Genomic DNA, 18,796 nt, shown 5'->3' on the forward strand with positions numbered 1-18,796 from the left:
TTGAATACAGAGACTGCAATGGAATGAAGGTAATTCTGCTTGAGTGCATTGACCTTTATCAACCATTTCACCATAATTTCTGGAGCATGAATCCAATGTTAGGCATCCTCTGCAACTGTTTCTATAAAAAAGGATCCTTCTCTTCTGGCTCATGTCCAAGCCATCATTCTCAAGCATCCCGAGACGGGGAAAGAAAAATCAAATCCATGGAGTTCTGAAATCTAGTTAAAGAATAGTTGTAGGAGACAACGAAAATAGCAGTCAGGCCGCATAAATCTCCAGAGAATATGGGTTTTCTTCCTGTGACTGACTGAAAAAACAATTATATTTCTCAATATTCCTCCAACTGAGACTTGGATTCAGCACTTGATAACATACAAATTGCTGGTTTGAGGCTCTTTTTTCAGTTGCACTAGATGGTTAGGAAACAATGGCTAGGCACACATAGGCAGATCCAAGCTCATACAAAAAAAAAAACATTTAAAAGCAGAATATCAAGGATTTTCAAGACTGGAAAATGTTTTACTATTTAAGAAAAAATATTTTTATTTGCAAGAAATGGAAATACAAAAGCATAACAATTTAAATTCATTTTTTTCCAAACTAAATACAAGTATCCTACAAAGCATTTGCTTTTTTTTTTTTTGGTATTTACTTAGCTATGATAAAGAATAAAAAGCCATTAAAAAAAAAACAGCATGATAATTGACAGATAATAAGACTCACAATGTAATTAGACTTAAACATTACTGGTCTATATAACCTGTTACCAAAGAGAGAAAGCCCAGCCTGTCAGCACAAACATTAAAGCTCATGGTTGATTATAGTCCAGAGTCTGCTCAGCATTGTTTAAAAACGTCGCCCACAATTTGTCAAAGAGTGCTGGTGTTTTTCGTAGACTCAGAAAATATTCCGTCTGAAAGAGAGATTTGCTGAACACTGTAGGCCATGGGTCCATGGTGCAAAAAGTTCATGTTTTCAGCCATCTGGTGAGCAAGCGAAGGAGCAGAGAAACAGCTAAAATTGCTGGTGTTGCTTTCCCAGGATGCAGAGGCTACTAGCCAGAACTCACAGAGGACGGGATGAACCGAACAGGAGATGAACATCTCCAGTATGAGGCAAAAAACCCTCAACTCTGCACAGCGGGGCCAGCCCGGGGGTAGGAGGCACTGCAGTCTCCGCCCAGAGGAACTTCAAAGCTTACAGCGTGCTCACGCAGAAAGAGATCTGCTCAACCTAAGCCACAAATTGCTGCACCTCCCATATCACTTAGCTGTTTATCGTCTCATAATAATTAGCTGCCCTTGTTTTCTCCTTCTATAACACTAAAAGACTCATTTAGCATATGTGTGCATGCTAAGTCACTACAGTCACGTCCGACTCTGTGATCCTATGGACTGTAGCCCACCAGGCTCTTCTACCCAGATACTCCAGGCAAGAATACTAGAATGGATTGCCATGCCCCCCACTCCAGGAGATCTTCCTGACCCAGGAATCGAACCTATGTCTCTGGCAGCTCCTGCATTGCTGGTGGATTTTTTTACTGCTGAGTCACCAGGGAATCCCTTACTTAGCACCCAGCATTTAGTAAGTATACAAGAATTATCATTTTCCTTCCTTCTAGAAGCCCAGACATAGCATTCCTGAATTTTCTGTTACCCAAAATGACAACATGAAACATGTCCTGTGGTAGGTGGTACTGACCCTTTGGCCATGGAGACATGGAGTCTGAATCCTCAAAGGCACTGGATTCTTCTGTGCTGAGACAATGTTCTGCTCTGAGGATTTATAATACCTTTAATCCTGGCTGGTCATTTTTTGATGCGACTTCACCTTGGCAAAATGGGATTTTCCTAATGGACGTTACTCTGTTTCTTTTCTCCTGATGTATAGATGTGATCAAGACTCACTTTTAGGAAACCATTTTTGAGCCTTTGGAAGTTTCATCACCCAAACCCACTTCAATTTAGTACTACAAGGGTGTATACAAAATCTCCCAATGACAAGGTGGCCCTCAGTCATCCTGGATTCAAATATAAGGCACATGTAATGCACAAATGAGTGTCCAAGACAAGGGAGGAATGTATTCTTGTGTGTGTCTACATACGTCTATATTTGCGCCCATGCAAGGGGTAGGGGAAGGGAGGCAAAGAGCGAGCTGGCACTTGGGCCTTTCGAATAGTTATTGATTAATGAAGCTTCCTCAGGCCCCTTATTCCCTAATATTCACTAGGGCCTCTTGCAACACTCTTTCTTGGGAATGAATGACAACTCAATGAATGGATGAGTGAGTGAAAGAAGAATCTGAACTCTGTCTCTGGCCACTTCACAGGCCTCTACTCTCTCCTGGAGCTGCCCTCCCAGAGGGTCTTATCCGATGACATGTCTCCTAACTGTCTCAGCGAAAAAGGAATTCAAAGAAAATGACCTTGACCAGAGCACTACCTGCTAATGGTCTGTCTGCACTGCAAGCAGGAGAGCTAGTGTCTGGAATAAAGACTGGACTCCACAGAACTGAATTACTGACAAGAGCACTTGGCAGAGAAGGGGGAGGCTACAGCCTTCTCTTCCATCTCCCATTTCCCCACATTAGCAAGGCTGGCACGGATGCTCCATTTCCCCGATGGGAACTGGGAGGTCTCTGAGCGTGCACCCTGCACAAATGACATGTGTGTTCAGAGGAGCTGGCCCTGAGGGTCCTCTCATCCTGTCCTTTGGTCAGTGTGAGAACACAGAGGAAGGAGACACAAGTGCAAAAAAAATATTTTTTTAATAAAACACTTGTGTCAAAAACTCTGGACACTGACTCACTGCCAGAACAAAAGTGAATCAGTTCAACACTCTTGCTCCAAGGACACATGAGAATCACAGCCCTCTCTTGGCATTCAGGCATGAGGAAGGGAAAAAACCCACGGTGTTTATAGTTGGTTTGTAAATAAGCTGCACTAAAAGTTGCTTTCACAATCTACAAATTAGGTCTCTAAATCAAAATCATTTATACTAATAAAAAGGTTATCTAATTTTGCCTGTACTGGTGTCAAAACTCATCCCCACCTCCTGCCCAAAAGGAGCAACCTAGTTCAGCTGTCAGATTTTTATATAACACTCTCTTTATGTGAGCTAGGCTCCAGAGTCCTAACACTTCACAGAAATCCTTTCTTAAACCTGGCACTGAGACCTTTCATTTACAGTAGCCATTTCTAAGTGCAAAGTCCAGAGCTGTGAATAGAACCACACTGGGGAGTCTGGGTTACTCAGGTCTCACCCAGTAAAAAAAAGTATATGTTCTCTGAACTTTTTACAAGACATCTCCTCCACTAGGCTAATCAAAAGAAGAGAAGGGGAAAACCTGCTGACCTAATGGAAAATATATTAATATATTTATCATGAACATTGATTCTTTATGATTGACAGTTGTGCTAACAGTCTCAAACTTTCCAAAACTGAGGTTTCGAAGCTGAAAGCCTGCCACTATCTAACATCTTCAGGGCTAACCAAGTATTACTGACTCATCTATGGCACGGGATGGTTCTGGGGGGGAAACAAATCCACTGACATTGTGAGCTTAACCCTGGAAGAGAAAATGTGCACATTAACTATTTGGAACCAATCTGGTGTTATCCAGCTCTTCAGCATCCTCTGGACTCCGTTACATTCTCCTAAAGGGGTAACTGTTTAGTTCCTCTTCTTCGCCTGAGCAAGGAGTGGGAAGCAGAGGTCTTTCTCAAAACAGCAGCAACTGGTCCTTGGATCCCCTTACAATGGCCATTTGAGCCCTCAGGCTGATGTCCTCTGTCTCTAGACACAGATTCAGTTCTGGAAGAAAGGCTGCCCAGAGATCAAGCCCTGCTGTTTGGAGGGCTGGTGAGAATGAGGTCAAGCGAGGAAATAAAATCCTCAAGGCACTAAGGATGGGCCCTAGGAGTTGGTTCCGACACAGGAAAAGTTTCACTTTCTAATCATCCAAATATGAGAGTTAATATTACCTTCTCACCTTCTTAGCCCCCCCTGACCCCACCCCATGGGCTGCCAGTGCCTGATAATTACATGACATACTAAAGAGAGGGATGGGACAGTAGCGGCCCTTGGTTGGCAGACACCAGTCAGACCCAGGAAGGTCTAGCACAGAAGAGAAGGAGAGAGGAAAGTAGAGAGAAACAGAAGGGAACAGGGCATGTACTAGCATCCCTCCTCCCACACAGCCAGCCTGTCTGGTCTCAGCCTTTGCTGGCCAATGGATGGGGCAGTGAGAGGAGACCACTGTGATCCTGATCCAGCTTTACACAGCGCCAAGAAGAGGAACTTGGCCATCTCCCTGTCGGAACTTTCTCCATCACAGTAGGGAGACAGAAGAATCACCGACGGTGAGCCCTGAAGGTACCAGATCTGCTTATGAGTTTGTTGTTGTTCAGTCTCTAAGTCGTATCTGATGCTTTGCAACTCCATGGACTGCAGCACGCCAGGCTTCCCTGTCCTTCACTATCTCCCGGAGTTTGCTCAGATGCATGTCCAATGAGTCCACTGCTTATGAGGTCTGATGGTAAATGCTAATGATGCCAAATTCTGTGGCTGATATGGAACAGAGGGCCCAGGAGTGGCTTAATCTCTCTTAAGTACAGGTTCCAACGACAACAGAGATGAGAGAGAAAACCAAAGACAAGAGACTTCAAACTAAAAGTGCTTCACCTACTTCTAAAAATAAAAAACAAAATGTGAGCAAATTTCTTACACAAAATCTTTTACAAGCTAGGCAAAAACATTTAAGGGGAGTCTTCTACATTATACAATAAAAAGTCTATTTCTATTTCTTATTTGTATGAAAGAGGAAAGTTGTTTTTTTTTCTTTAAACTACAAAAGTTACTCTTAATCATTAAAAAAAAAAAAAAAAAGTAGGTTGGGGGATTAGGTCGTGTCTCTTTGGGTGAGCTGCAAAGTGGCCAAACCTGACTAGAAAAGGTAAGACACACATACACAAATGTCACCTGCTCTGACCCCAGGAGCAGGCCTCAGGCCCCGCCTCTGTATGGAGGCAGAAGAGGAAGGGAAAGCAGACGGGTCAGGGGGAGGTGGGGAAAACTGGGCTAACATGGCTGTCTGAAACGCCTGGGGTCAGGGCTTCCCTGGCATGGGTACAGGACCAAAAAAGCCCCCGTCCACAGAGCCTCAGACCTGAGCCCGGCTCCACCTTCCCCTCTGAGTTCATGCTACAGAAGGACACATGCTTAGGGAGGTTCCCCAACTATAATTAGAAGCCTCCAGAAAAAGAAAAAAAAAAAGAAAACACAAGACAAAACACGGCCTGGAAGAATGGGGAATCCCAGAGTCCAGGCTGCCCTCTTTGCTCCACAGGCCAACAGGGGACCTTGTGAGCCTGGAGGGGAGGCGTCCAGATGTCTTCAGTGGTCGCCGGGGAAGCCTCTGCAAGCTAATAAATACTATTTACAAATGGGGAGGAAAAGCCAGGGAGGCAGAACTAGGGGTGTGTGGGGACACAGACTGTGGAGAAATCCTACAAGCAACATGGTGGGGCAGGTTTGCCTGGAGTAGAGAAGCCTGATTGCTTCAGGCATTGCACTTGCGGCCTGAGGGTACGAAGGGGGCGCCTTGCTCCAGTCAAGGGGCCCAAGGCCGGGGCCCAGGGCAGAGCGGCAGGGGGCGCCCGCAGGGCACCGCAGAGCCAGGCTGAGGAAGGCAGGACGTCAGTCAGTGCTTCGCCAGATTCCAACAAGCATCCTGGTAAATTTTTGTGGGGTGAACAACAGTCAGCTCTGCTTCAAGGAGGCGGTCACACCCACCCCGGTGAGAATCGGGCCGTATCTTTTTGGCACTGTCGGTAGAAACAAGCCTGCTTGTCCCACCCCGACCGAAGATAATTGCCTCTGGCAGTAAGCGAGGGACGGGGCGAGCTCCCCTGCGCAGGGAGGGACATGGGACCGGGGGAGGCGCTCTCTCACCGCAGGCGGAAATCCCAGGCCATCCTCCCATCCAGAGCCAGGACCGCTGCTTCGTCCAGATTGGGTGGGCAAAAAGGAAAAGCTTATGACAAAAGGTGGTTTGGAGACGTAAAGGCAAAGTGAAGAGACAGAGGGAGGTGGCGATAGCCTCTTTAAAAGGTGGCGTTCACTCTTCTGTCGAGTTCTACAACTTTTAGGGTCTCATTCCCCTCCAGGTTGGTGCTGACCCTGCGGAGGCATCAGAAGGAGAAAGAAGTCTCACCATCATGCTTGGCGGGATGACGCAATCACCCCATGACTGGACTTAGCAGGCTGGCCCACACATGCCTCTTGTCTTCTTCCCTCCCAGCAGCACTTCTCTGTTCCCAAAGTCTCCTACTACCCGCCTGTCCACCATCCACATTCCTGCCTTTATCCTCATGCCAAAGGAGTCATCGCAACCCAGAGGATAAACATGGTGGTTTGATACTGATTCCTTGTACGTCACTTAAAATTACTGTATTCATTGAGGATAAATACCCCATGCTAAACCCTGGGAAGGAGAAAATAAAAGGATAAAGGCTGATCCTTAGTCTAGAATAAAGATTTTTTTAAAAAAAAATTTTAGATAAAGATGAAACCTTTTTAAAGATTAAAAGATTCTAGATGAAGGTTAAAAAAACAAACCCCAAACTATCATGAAATAACAATGAATATATCATAGAAAATAAATATATTATTATATTGTGTAACAGCCTAGAACATCTCCTAGACGTTCAGAGGAAGGCAATGAGGGCTCTGGTATCAGGGAGACATCCCAGAACAAGAGGGATTTCAATGGGGCCTTGAATAGCTGAGACAAGAGGAAAGAAGACTTTTGTCATGAGCCAAGTTATTGAATGGCTAAGTCTTCTCTGGCTCCCAAGAGTAGTCTGCTCTGGCTTCTACAATTCTCTCTAGGAAATAATAGTAATATCTAACCTTGTAAAGTATTTCAAAAGATATATATGTCACACTTACATAGTTCTTAAAATAATAAGTGCTATAAATGTTAAATATGTGTGTAGAATATAAACATATAAAAGTATATATAATTACAAACTTTCCCCTGCAGCATTAGGGGAAGAAAGCTCGAAACTTTGAAACAAAAACTTTCCTACTTGTATTGGAATAGCATCATCTCTAGGGGCACGAGGTCAGCTAGACCACCAACCACACCACGTATAACCAGGACTGTATGCAGACACTCCTTCCTGAGTCCTTTAGTGTACCCAGGTACCCCCCACAGGGTAACAATCCCCAGCAGTTATACAAGTCTTTATACAAGGCCTCTTCCTCTAACTATCTAAAGGAAACAACTCATGGAGAACTGGAGGCAAATATATGTTACTTTCAATAATGGAAACACAAAAACAGTGCCTCTCAAAGTCCTTTAGTATGAATATATAACTATCTAAGTATAATTAACACATATTTGCATGTGTGCTAAGGTCACTTTAGTCGTGTCCAACTCTTTGTGACTCCATGGACTGTAGCCTGCTAGGCTCCTCTATCCATGGGATTCTCCAGGCAAGAATACTGGAGTGGGTTGCCATGCCCTCCTCCAGGGGACCTCCCTGACCCAGGGATCGAACCTGGGTCTCTTATGCCCCCTGCCCCATCAGGCAAGTTCTTTCCCACTAACGCCACCTGGGAAGCCCTAATGCATGTTTATTTACATGTAAATCATAAAACTACATGTTGATATATAAGCTGACATATATGTATCTTCAGTTGGAAGGAAGCTTGGAAATGTGCCTTGAGGCAGCGTTTGCATAGCAAGTACACTGCTGTTGCTGGACTGTATGTTTACTTGTGAGACTCTGAGGAGAGGAAGAAGACAGGGAGGAAGGGAGTCAAGCCCTTTCCCCAGTTCTTGGAGCCTGCACTGCCAGCTCCCCAGTGGCATAGCAGACACGGGGCCAGCTCTCACCGTGTCTCTTCCAGTCTCTGTGAGGGCCAGCTGTTGGCAAACAATGGACTCTCCAGAGCCCAGGTGCTGGAAATAGGTCCTGAAAAAGCCGAGGGCTGGACCAGACCAATGGGAAAGTCTACTCTGCACACTGCAGTTGGCTGACTCATAACCCATCACGGGTGCCTTAGAGGAGGTGACCCTGTGTCTGTTTGACTCACATGTGCTGCTGCAGCTCCAACAGCACTGATTTCTCCAGGCTGGTCTCATTTGAGATAATGAAATGGGGAAGATCCATGTCCGGCCTGGACTCCAGCCCTTTTGCCCTGAGCAGAGCGGAGCCTCGGTCCCAGCGCCCCAGCTCCCCAGCTGAGGCAGAACTGGGTGGCTCCTCCAGGGGAGAATGTTCCTCATAGATCAGCAGGTTCCTGGATCTCACTGAGAACAAAGCAAAGTAACAGGTGTTACAAGAGACCACAAGGGTACATCACGCCTCCCCCTAGATGCTCAGGGCAGGGAGATGACAATTCATGGGTTCCTATTGCCCAGGACTGAGGGTGCCAACTGGAGTTGGCTTTCTATAAAGGCTTCAGGATTTCAGAGTTTGGTGTGTTGAAAAATGATACCAATTATAAAGTGCTGGAAGAACAACAGAAGAACAAATACACAGGAAGAAAACTGCCACCCCCACTGCTTTGAAAATAAAACTCCCCTCCAGGCCACCCCCACCCCTGCAACCATCTGGAGGAAACAATTCATGGAGAAAAGGAGTCAAATATTTGGAGGTGTCCAGACTCAGCTAAAGTAAGCATCCTCAATGAGTAGGTCTTGCATAGGGAGAAGGTACAAGGGCAGAAAACTGTGTTTTCTTTCATTTAGAAACTAGAGAGGAGACACAAGGCTAAAGCCATAAATCAAACAACAGAGACACACTCTTTTGTTTTATAGAATAGTTGCATAGCTAGATGGCTCAGCAGCAATTTTCTACAACATAGAAACTTTGCTCTCATCAACTTCCATTTAAATTTAGAGATACATTCCCTTGGAGAAAAAAAAGAATTCCCCAGGAGACCACTGCAATTATTTGTTGAAATGCTGGACCTTCTGTCATATACCTGGCAGAGACACACCTACTTCAGATGTTTCAGAACCACAAAATTATGCCTACCCTCAAAATCCAGTACCCCTAATTCCATATTTGTTCTTACTAGTGTATGTATCTATTTCACGATCCCTACATACCATTCTTTTATTTACCACATACTTAAAAGAGATCATTGATCTAGATGAGACTATCACATCTAATACCTGTGTCTCCAAATTCTCTAAATCTTGGGCATTATATTTTGTAACACAGGCTGATTGTCTCACGTCACTTTACAGATGCTTACTGTGGTAACATACATTTCCACTGAGTAGAATTCCTTTAAAATGTAATGGAAAACTTACTGCTCTCCCACCCCTTCCCTACAAATGCACATCCCTCCCCGTGTCAGAACTCAAAAAGAAGATGTCAGAATTTGCCAGGGAACACAGTCTAGAGCAGAAGTCTGCAAGCCATGCTCTGTGGAGCTCTAGAGAAATCCCAGTGCGTGAGGACCCCAAGGGGAGACCCAACAAGTGGACTGGGCACTTCTTCCCATGGCCCCCTTCCTCCCTTCAGTGGAGAAGTTACACTTTTACCACTCTTTAGACATTAGGCTTTCATATGTAAGCAGAAGCCGAGAACACTACCTGCAAAGTCCTGGAGGTCAGAGTGATGACAGCTAACTACACACTCACTAATTTGGGGGCAGATGCTTCTGTTGATGCTATTCAATCAATGTTTTTTATGGGAGAGAGGAAACAGTGACATTGAATTGTCTCCTCCCAAGGAAGGGATATATATATGTGTTTTTATAGAGAAATGATTTTGAGACCACTGCTCTGTACCCAAGGAACCTTATCATAGAGCCATTTCAAACCAAGTGATTTAATACAGTCCTCCCAACAACAACAACAAAAATTTTAGACTTTCACATAAGACTTCTTTCAGAAAGTTAAGTTTTGAGAAATGAAAGAGAAAAGAAACAAGACATCTCCTCAGCTGCTGAGTGCCGTCTTACCCACGGAGGATGTGTAGGGCTCCTGCAGGGAATGCTGGCTGGGCAGGGCCATCTTGGTGGCAGAAGGATAGGGCCCATAGCCCTGAAAGAAGCTGCCAAATGCTACGGCAAAGCACAGCACCACGACCTGCAGGGTGAGGAGAGAACGTGGGGGCCATCAATTCCAAGATGCACAGAACAAACCTGCAGACCTGCAACTCCTGAGAGGTCTGGAAAGACGACTCTCCTCTGTCAGGACAGCAGACCGCACCCAGATCAATCACTGTCGCATCATAGGAGAGAAACAGCCTCGGAGCGGGCTGTGGTTCCTCCAACCCCCAGCACTTGGATGTGGCAGGCTGGGGAGAGGCTGGAGCCTGGGGAGTGGGCCGGGTTGGTGACGGTGCTGTTCATTTGGGAAACTCACCATGAGGCATGTGCCAGTCTGCGTGCCAGCCAGCTTGCAGGTGCGAGAAACCTTGCCCATCACCAAAGTCTGAAGTTTCTGCAGCTGCTGCAGGAGAGTTCTGCAAACACAACAAATCAAAACCATGAAGGGCGTCTCAGAGATGAGAGAGAACGCTTGTCAGTGATCTCCGCCCCGGGCTCCAGGGAGGCTCCTGTGGCTTTGTGTCTGAATCGGAACACAGTACCAAGAAAAAGGTTCCTCTGATGAAGACACAGACACCACTCTCTTCCAGCACCAGACTCGCAGAGCTACTGGGGCTCAGAATCCACCCCCGTGAGCAGCTTGTCCATTCTATGCTGTTCTAAGAGGCACCTCAGTGCTCCCAATCACCCCTGATCATCCTGGGATCTGTTTGTCAGCCACTGAGAAGAGAAGGACATGGCAACCCACTCCAGTGTTCTTGCCTGGAGAATCCCAGGGACGGGGGAGCCTGGTGGGCTGCCATCTATGGGGTTGCACAGAGTCGGACACGACTGAAGCTACTTAGCAGCAGCAACAGAGAAAAAAAGAAGCAAGAATTGTTGGGGATGGCGACACAGAAGAACTCATTTACCCAAAAGAAGAGAAATACCGAAGAAGATGCAAGAAAGGAGAAAAGCGTGGAGAAGGAGATGCCCAGCAGAGAACAAGTGAAGGGGTGGCCAGCAGCATCACTGAGCAGCAGGTGCTCAGATGGCAGATCTAAAGAGAAGGGGAGAGACAGAGAAGAAAACAGGAAGGGCAGGGAGGCCAACAGCCATGGGCCCCTGAAGACTGTGGTCCTTGAAGGCTCCCAGCACCTCCACAGGCAGACATGAAGCCCAGATACGAAGGAGCAAAGAAGCCAGCTCAGCTGGACACAGGTTCAGAGCCAGGACCCCAGAAGCCATGCTCTGATGCAGGTTTTGATGTTTCTCCAGGGAAAGACAGAGAGTAAGAGACAAAAAAAGGGAGTTGTTCTGCCCCAAATGGGACAACTGCACACAGCCTTAAAAGGGGAAGGGTTGGGGATGAGAATAGTATGTTTTGTTCTGTGTGACATCAGGTCACAAAAGGAGCAGATGGTGACATTCTTTGCAAATTCTGAACAGTGCAGCCACAGAAAAGGATCTCCCAGACTAGGCTCCCAAATTAGAGCCTTGGGGATGAATTCTGTGTGAGTAGCGTAAAGAGCTGAGGCTGCTCCCCACCTTCACCCCTCTTCTCCAAGCCCAGGGCACTCGGCAAAGTGGAGAGATTTTTCATTTTTCAAGCAGATGATTTGTTGAGTCTCAAAGAGTTTTGGAAAATTCATGCTGTGAGGGGGACATGAGAAAGCCAGACAAGTTCACTGGAAAACATCAGCAAATCACTCATTGGCAGAAGAATTCTGGGCATTTGCAGATAACCTACCACCCACTGCAGCCCATCCTCTGAACAGCTTTCAAGGGGACGGGAGAACAGGCAAAATATTCCCAAGTCTGCAGCTGCCCTCAACCTCCCCACCCATGACCAGTACCAGTGAAATGAGTTCTCCCAGGTTTAAGCCAGGTAGGGACAGGTTGGCTGTAAGAATGATATTGCTCTAGCAGTTAAATGGATAAGAGAGTAGGGCCAGAAGTGGAGCCCACAGCACAGGCAGCAAAGGCCTTCTGAACTTAACAACCCCTGTGTGGTTCCATCTACATCCTATTTCTACCTGGGACAGTGGTCCTGTGTGTGTGTGTGTGTGTGTGTGTGTGTGTGTATATGTGTGTGTGTGTGTGTGTGTTTAGTCTCTCAGTCGTGTCCAACTCTTTGCGACCTCATGGACTATAGGCCACCAGGCTCCTCTCTCCATGGGATTCTCCAGGCAAGAATACTGGAGTGGGCTGCCACTCCCTTCTCCAAGGGATCTTCCCCACTCAGGGGTCAGACCCGGGTCTCCTGCACTGCAGGCAGATTCTTGACTGTGAGCCGCCAGGGAAGCCCCAACGGTGGTCTTAATGTAAGCAAAACAAAATCATTCACCCCATTATTTAATATCATTAAATTCTATTAATATGGAGGTCTTTTTAGTACATAGTTGTATGTTTTCTTGCTTTATAGTAATCTAGAAGTATAATCAAAAGTAGTATAGACTGGTTTACATTTATATATATTCCAGCAATATATTCTTTAAAAGAATTCTGTGTGTTACTCAGGGCTGAGTAATACTAATGGGGTGATGACTTTAAATTCTACTTTAGGGAATTGTGTCATTTGTGACAACATGGGTGAAACTGGAGGTCATTATGCTAAGTGAAACAAGCCAGATAAAGAAAGATAAATACCATATGGAATCACTTACACATGGAATCTTTAAAAAAAAAAAAAAAGTTGAACTCATAGAAATAGTAGAAAGTGGTTGTCAGGAGCTGGGGGAATGGGAGACAGGAAGTTTGGTAAAAGGGTACAAACTTTCGGTTCTAAAATAAATAATGTCTGAGGATCTAGTGCAAAATATGGTGACTACAGGTGATAACCCCTGGAGGAGCACATAGCAACCCACGCCAGTATTCTTGCCAAGATAATCCCATGGACAGAGAAGCCTGGCAGGCTACAGTCTACGGGGTTGCAAAGACAGACGTGACCAAGTGCGCGCACACACACACACACACACACACAGAGGATAACACTGTATCATATAATTGAAAATTGCTAAGAGTAGAACTTAAATGTGCTCACCAAAAAATAAAAATAAAACAAGTAGGTGAGGTGACAGACATGGTCATTAACTCAATGTGAGGAATCCTTTCATAATGTATACATATATCAAATCATTATGCTGTACACTTTAAATATCTCACAAATTTACTTGTCAATTATACGTCAATAAGATGGGGAAAAAAATCAGAAGTTTGCAGCTAAAGGATCTTATGATGCCACAAGTTCTTTTCCTCACGCTTTCTCTCTTCTCCCCAAGAGCACCGCCTTCTTGCACGGCTGCCTTTTCAAAGCTGAGAGCTGAGTGACCTCTGACACACGCTCCTCCTGGATGAACGTTCCTTCCGGCAGAGCTGACATCTGGCAGGCAGTGGCACGCATTTTATTGACGACCGTCTGTCGTGCCAGCCCCAAAGCCCTCTCTGGGTTCTCCCTGCTGTATTTCTGGAAATCCTGGGGGCAGATGCAAAGGCGAGCCTGCCGATAAGAACCACGTTTGACTGCATGGCACAAACCTTTTCTCTTGTATCCTGGCCTCCTCTCATGTACCAGTTAACAGGCTCTTTGTCAGCAGCTACACTACAGAAAGGGGCATCGCTGTTTCCTTGGTGGCCTGCTGAAGGCCATGTCTATACTGCTAGCTGCCACTCCTGATGGGCACCCCAGCTTCCCCGGGGGACCCTGCTGAAGCTCAGCTGTGCTCTGTGTGTGGGTGGGGTGGGGGGGTGATCCCAGCATCCAGACTTCCATTAGACAGCAGATTTCCAGATGTTACCAAAGCCATTCATTTTTGCTCTGAAGTTTTAAGATGTGTGCGTGTGTGTGTGTGTTTAATTTAATGTCCTGCTATTCTATTTTGTTTGGGGGGTGGCTGCACCAGGAGGAAGACATGGGGAAGCTTAATTCACCCACCAGGGATCGATTCTGTGCCCCCTACATTAGATGCATGGAGTCTTAACTACTGGATGGCCAGGAAAGTCCCTCTTAAGGTGTTTTTAAAAGTGAAACCACCATTTCCATTTTTACTAACAGTCCGTTTTCCTACAACCTTCCTGCCCATTCCCTGCCTCTTGTCCAGTCTTGAGAGCATGAATCACTGAGGAAACCAGTTCCATGCAATACTTGGAATCACTCCTCACTTCCAATTTCTGATTGAGATCACGAGGTCTGGTACCCTTTCCCTAGGATGAAGAGTCTCCCAGGAGGCTCCAGAGTTCATCCTGAAGGCAGGCTTCTAACAGGCAGACGCACCTAAGCCCCGGGGTATACCCTGAGGTTCAAGCTGGGTCCCCCAGCTACAGGTGTAAAGTGCTACCAGTTTGAAAGAAGGACCATCTAGGTCTGGCTGGGTGAGCAGGGAGGCCTGTATCTTTAGAGGTGTACGATGCTTTACTTGGCATTCACCAGCACATCCTTTCCAAACTCAAAATAATTATGTGCTGAATCCACTGTAAATGAAAATCGTTGTTTAATGGCCCCTGATTTCTAACAGTTTATAATGCAACTCTTTAAGATGAGCAAACATGTAGTTTAAAATAGATTTTTCAGTTTAAAATTTCTGTGGAAAGCAACAGTAATTTACAACGTGCTGTTTGCTGCTGCTTCTCCTGCTCAGATTAGTGAAGGTAAACTGGTGGGAAGGCTGACGCTCTGAAGGCCCCATCCATCAGCAACAGAGGGATTCTACCCAAGGAAAGTGGGTTGGCTCATCCATCCCCAAAATCAAAACAGATTTCCACGATGCGATAAAGTTTGGGAAATTCATAGACATTCACACAACAGAAACACTCATTTTTTTGTCATAACCAAAGAAAATTATCAGTGATTGAGTTCCACTGACTGAGTTCTAGAACTTCATATGAGGTACTACATAAATGTCTCAAAGACACATAACCGTAACTAGAAGACCAAAGATGTAAACACAAACCTATCTGACTCCATAGCTCACGTATTTTCCAATTCAGTACAGCATGGTACCCAAACCTATAGGCTAATACAATTAATGATCAAAAGACTTCTGAGTTAAGTAGATTTTTCTTAAATCCAATGACATTAATATCACACTGAGGAAATTCTCTGGTGGTCGCGTGGTTAGGACCCAATGCTTTCACTGTTGAGGCCTGAGTTTTATCCCTGGTCAAAGAACTAAGATCCTGCAAGCTGCATGGCATGGCCCCTGAAAAAAATATCATATTGACAACAGCACAGTCAAGAGATGTGTCCACTGTTAAACAAGAAAAGATTACTTTCAGCAGTGACCAAACTGCAGACAGAAGGGCCAGAATGTCTCTGATGGCAATGAGATACATACTGACAAAGCTTCAGTGATGTTGATACAAATAAAAGCAATAAAGGTAAAATATACATTTCTTGGCAGATCTCAGGAAATGACAAGATAAAAGGCAAGAGATGGATAAGAGAATAATGGGTGTTCCTTAGCCTAAGTCAAGCGTCAGGAAGTCAAACCTGAGCTTTGTTAGGAAAATGGAAATTATAAGCCCTGTCCCTCCACTGGATACCAAGAGAGCTGATGAGATGGCTTTAGAATTACTGCTGCTGCTGTTAAGTCACTTCTGTCGTGTCCGACTCTGTGTGACCCCATAGATGGCAGCCCACCAGGCTCCCCCATCCCTGGGATTCTCCAGGCAAGAACACTGGAGTGGGTTGCCATTTCCTTCTCCAACGTGTGAAAGTGAAAAGTGAAAGTGAAGTCGCTCAGTCGTGTCCGACTCTTAGCGACCCCATGGACCGCAGCCTACCAGGCTCCTCCATCCATGGGATTTTCCAGGCAAGAGTACTGGAGTGGGGTGCCACCAGAATTACTAAGTCAGTAATATTCACCAGAATAGGGCAATGAGCTCTCAGGACAAGAAACCTGAATTTAGATCTCAGTACCACGGCTATGTGCTTTTAATCATATTACTTAAGCCCTGAGTTTAGGCAGCAGTTCAATGTTTAGCAATGTCCTCTGAACTGCTGCCTAAACTCAGGACTTGAATAATATGGTCAAAGTTAATTCCCTTGACCAGCTAACAGAAGAATGAGAGAATCCCTGTCTGGGGTACTCTAGCTTTGCTGGAACAAATACACCTTTGCAGAGTGCTTGCTGTTTCTTTCCTCTGACGACAGATGAGTCTCTGCATGGGAAAGCCTGGGACCTCAGGGCTGATGTGCTGGTCTGAGACGACGTGGTACTTTCCCTGGTTACACTGGACAGATGCCATGCCCTGAAGCACTGGGAGCTTGGATGACAGCTGTTTTTCTGCTTCCATAAAGGGCTGGCTGGAGAAAAGGCAGGCCCCAGGTGAAATGAAAGAATTATTTTAAAACTAAAGCTATAGAAAGTCAATCATAGGACAGACTCTCCAACTGTGCATTCAGAGCTCAGTATAAACTTCTCCTTTATTACTGTACTTTAAATCATCAGTGATCATGGCTAATTATGGCTTAATGAATTCTTGGGCTTCCGGGAGCAAGGTCTTAATTTAGAGAGACGTTTATCTGGGCCAAGAAATTTTTCACAATTTGTTAAATCGGACTGTCCAAAGCTCAATTGAGAATGTGGATTTTTGTCCTGTGGTGAGATGTAAAAATAAACTTTACGGCTGCGCTCGCACGGCTCCAAGGAAAAGAGCAGTCGAAGGCAGCTGCCAGCCTCGCCCAAAATAAAGCATCATCCTGTATCTTGGGAGATGGATCAAAGGAAATTGGGCAAAACATTCAAAAGTAGCCGACAGTGTGAGACACAGTCTCATAAAAACTGGGAAATGCATCAACAGCCTCATGCGTTTTCTTGTAGTTGGTTTCGTTTTGTTTTCTTCTGTTTCTGTTATTTAAGAGAAACAGTGGGGGTGAGGAAAGGAGGGAGCAAGAGAGAACAAGAGGGATACAGCGACTGCATCTTACGCTTTGAACATTCTAGTATCTGATTTCCCACTGGAGTCAGAAACTAGGACCCAGGAAGAAGGATAAACTGGTGGTTCCCAATTACTTGCTGTGTTAGGAGCTGCAAACCAGGTCCTCTCTATAAAAACACTTTCCATCAAATCCTGTGACACGCCTTTCTCAGATGTGAAACCAGCCGTGCTAGGATGTGTGTGCACATTTGTGTGTGTGAGTGAACCACTCCAGGCACATCAGCCTCCCGTGGGGATGAAGAAACTTTGTTTACACCCTTATGGAACGACTTAGGGCAGTAAGTTCTAAATTCCAAATCATGAACCATTTGTGGGCTGTGGAAACAACTGGGGTGTGACTGATGTATTTTCTAATGCTGCTGCTACTGCTAAGTCGCGTCAGTCGTGTCCAACTCTGTGTGACCCCATAGATGGCAGCCCATCAGGCTCCACTGTCCCTGGGATTCTCCAGGCAAGAACACTGGAGTGGGTTGCCATTTCCTTCTCCAATGCATGAAAGTGAAAAGTGAAAGTCAAGTCACTCAGTTGTGTCCGACTCTTTGTGACCCCATGGACTGCAGCCTACCAGGCTCCTCCATCCATGAGATTTTCCAGGCAAGAGTACTGGAGCGGGTTGCTATTGCCTTCTCCATGAAACAAAATCAAATAAAACACACACTTTCTGAGGGCCTCACACATAGTAAATAAGTAATTATCTATGAAACATTCATATTAGTCATGTATGTGATGTATGTGTGGTGTATCTGGGTCATTACACAACATGTAAAATGATACGATCAAAAACTGTAAGTGTTATTTAACTACAGTGCTTATGCAAAAAAAAAAATTATTATGAGTGACTATTATGTGGCTTCATGATGGAAGAGGTAGGCATCCATGTTCTTCTGAAGCAAAATCCCACCTAAAGCCCTCCCCATCCACCCAAATCATCCAGAATTAGTGTCAAAGATCTGGGGGTTAGGAGGGAGGTGTTACAAAGCTGAAACATGTACCACAAAGTCCTTAGGTGGAGAGAGATGAGCTGGTAGGCTCTATTGTTAATAATAATGCAAAATACTGCATAACAATATTTAAGGAGATTCGTGTGTGTGTTAGTTGCTCAGTCGTGTCCAATTCTTTGTGACCCTGTGGACTGCAGCCCTCCAGGCTTCTCTGTCCATGGGATTCTCCAGGCAAGAACACTGGAATGGGTTGCTATTTCCTTCTCCAAGGAGGCTTGTGAACTACCACTGCTGCTACTGCTAAGTCACTTCAGTCATGTTCGACTCTGTGCAACCCCATCCCTGGGATTCTCCAGGCAAGAACACTGGAGTGGGTTGCCATTTCCTTCTCCAATGCATAAAAGTGAAAGTGAAGTCGCTCAGTTGTGTCCGACTCTTCGCAACCCGATGGACTGCAGCCTACCAGGCTCCTCCGTCCATGGGATTTTCCAGGCGAGAGTACCGGAGTGGGGTGCCATTGCCTTCTCCGTGAACTACCACAAAGACTTTTAAATACTAAGGTGCAAACTCTTACACAAAAGATAATCACATTCTGCTAAAATCCTAAACTCTGAATAAACATTCATTTATTTATGACCTTTTACTTAAGTTTTGAAGGTGGTTTATGGGGTTCTGGTCTAAATTTTTAAAAATACAAATTGTCTCCTTTTTCTCACTGTGCAATTGCCACATTCCAAGGAGCTTTATTTCTCAGGGACCAGGGGACACTTTTGAAATATTCTATCATCTACTTGCCCAAGAACACAAAAAAGAGAGTTCTAGAATGTTTTCTGGGGCTGAGGAATGTCTAACTCCAC

The 18,796-nt window shown here is 45.4% G+C and overlaps 1 protein-coding gene across 1 annotated transcript in view; it reads right to left on the reverse strand.

Annotated features, from left to right (window-relative positions):
- Positions 1–520: 520 nt before the first annotated feature.
- CREB3L2 (cAMP responsive element binding protein 3 like 2) overlaps positions 521–18,796 on the reverse strand; it is a 131,303-nt gene continuing 113,027 nt past the window's right edge. The window contains exons 9-12 of the mRNA XM_043463822.1: positions 10,397–10,496; positions 9,991–10,117; positions 8,107–8,323; positions 521–6,183 (exon numbers count right to left, since the gene is read on the reverse strand). Coding sequence (XP_043319757.1) covers positions 6,108–6,183; positions 8,107–8,323; positions 9,991–10,117; positions 10,397–10,496 — 520 coding nt within the window. The 3' untranslated portion in view covers positions 521–6,107. The remainder of the gene's footprint in view (positions 6,184–8,106; positions 8,324–9,990; positions 10,118–10,396; positions 10,497–18,796) is intronic.

The sequence above is a fragment of the Cervus canadensis genome, chromosome 3 (genome assembly GCF_019320065.1).
Source record: "Cervus canadensis isolate Bull #8, Minnesota chromosome 3, ASM1932006v1, whole genome shotgun sequence".
Classification (NCBI taxonomy): Eukaryota; Metazoa; Chordata; class Mammalia; order Artiodactyla; family Cervidae; genus Cervus; species Cervus canadensis.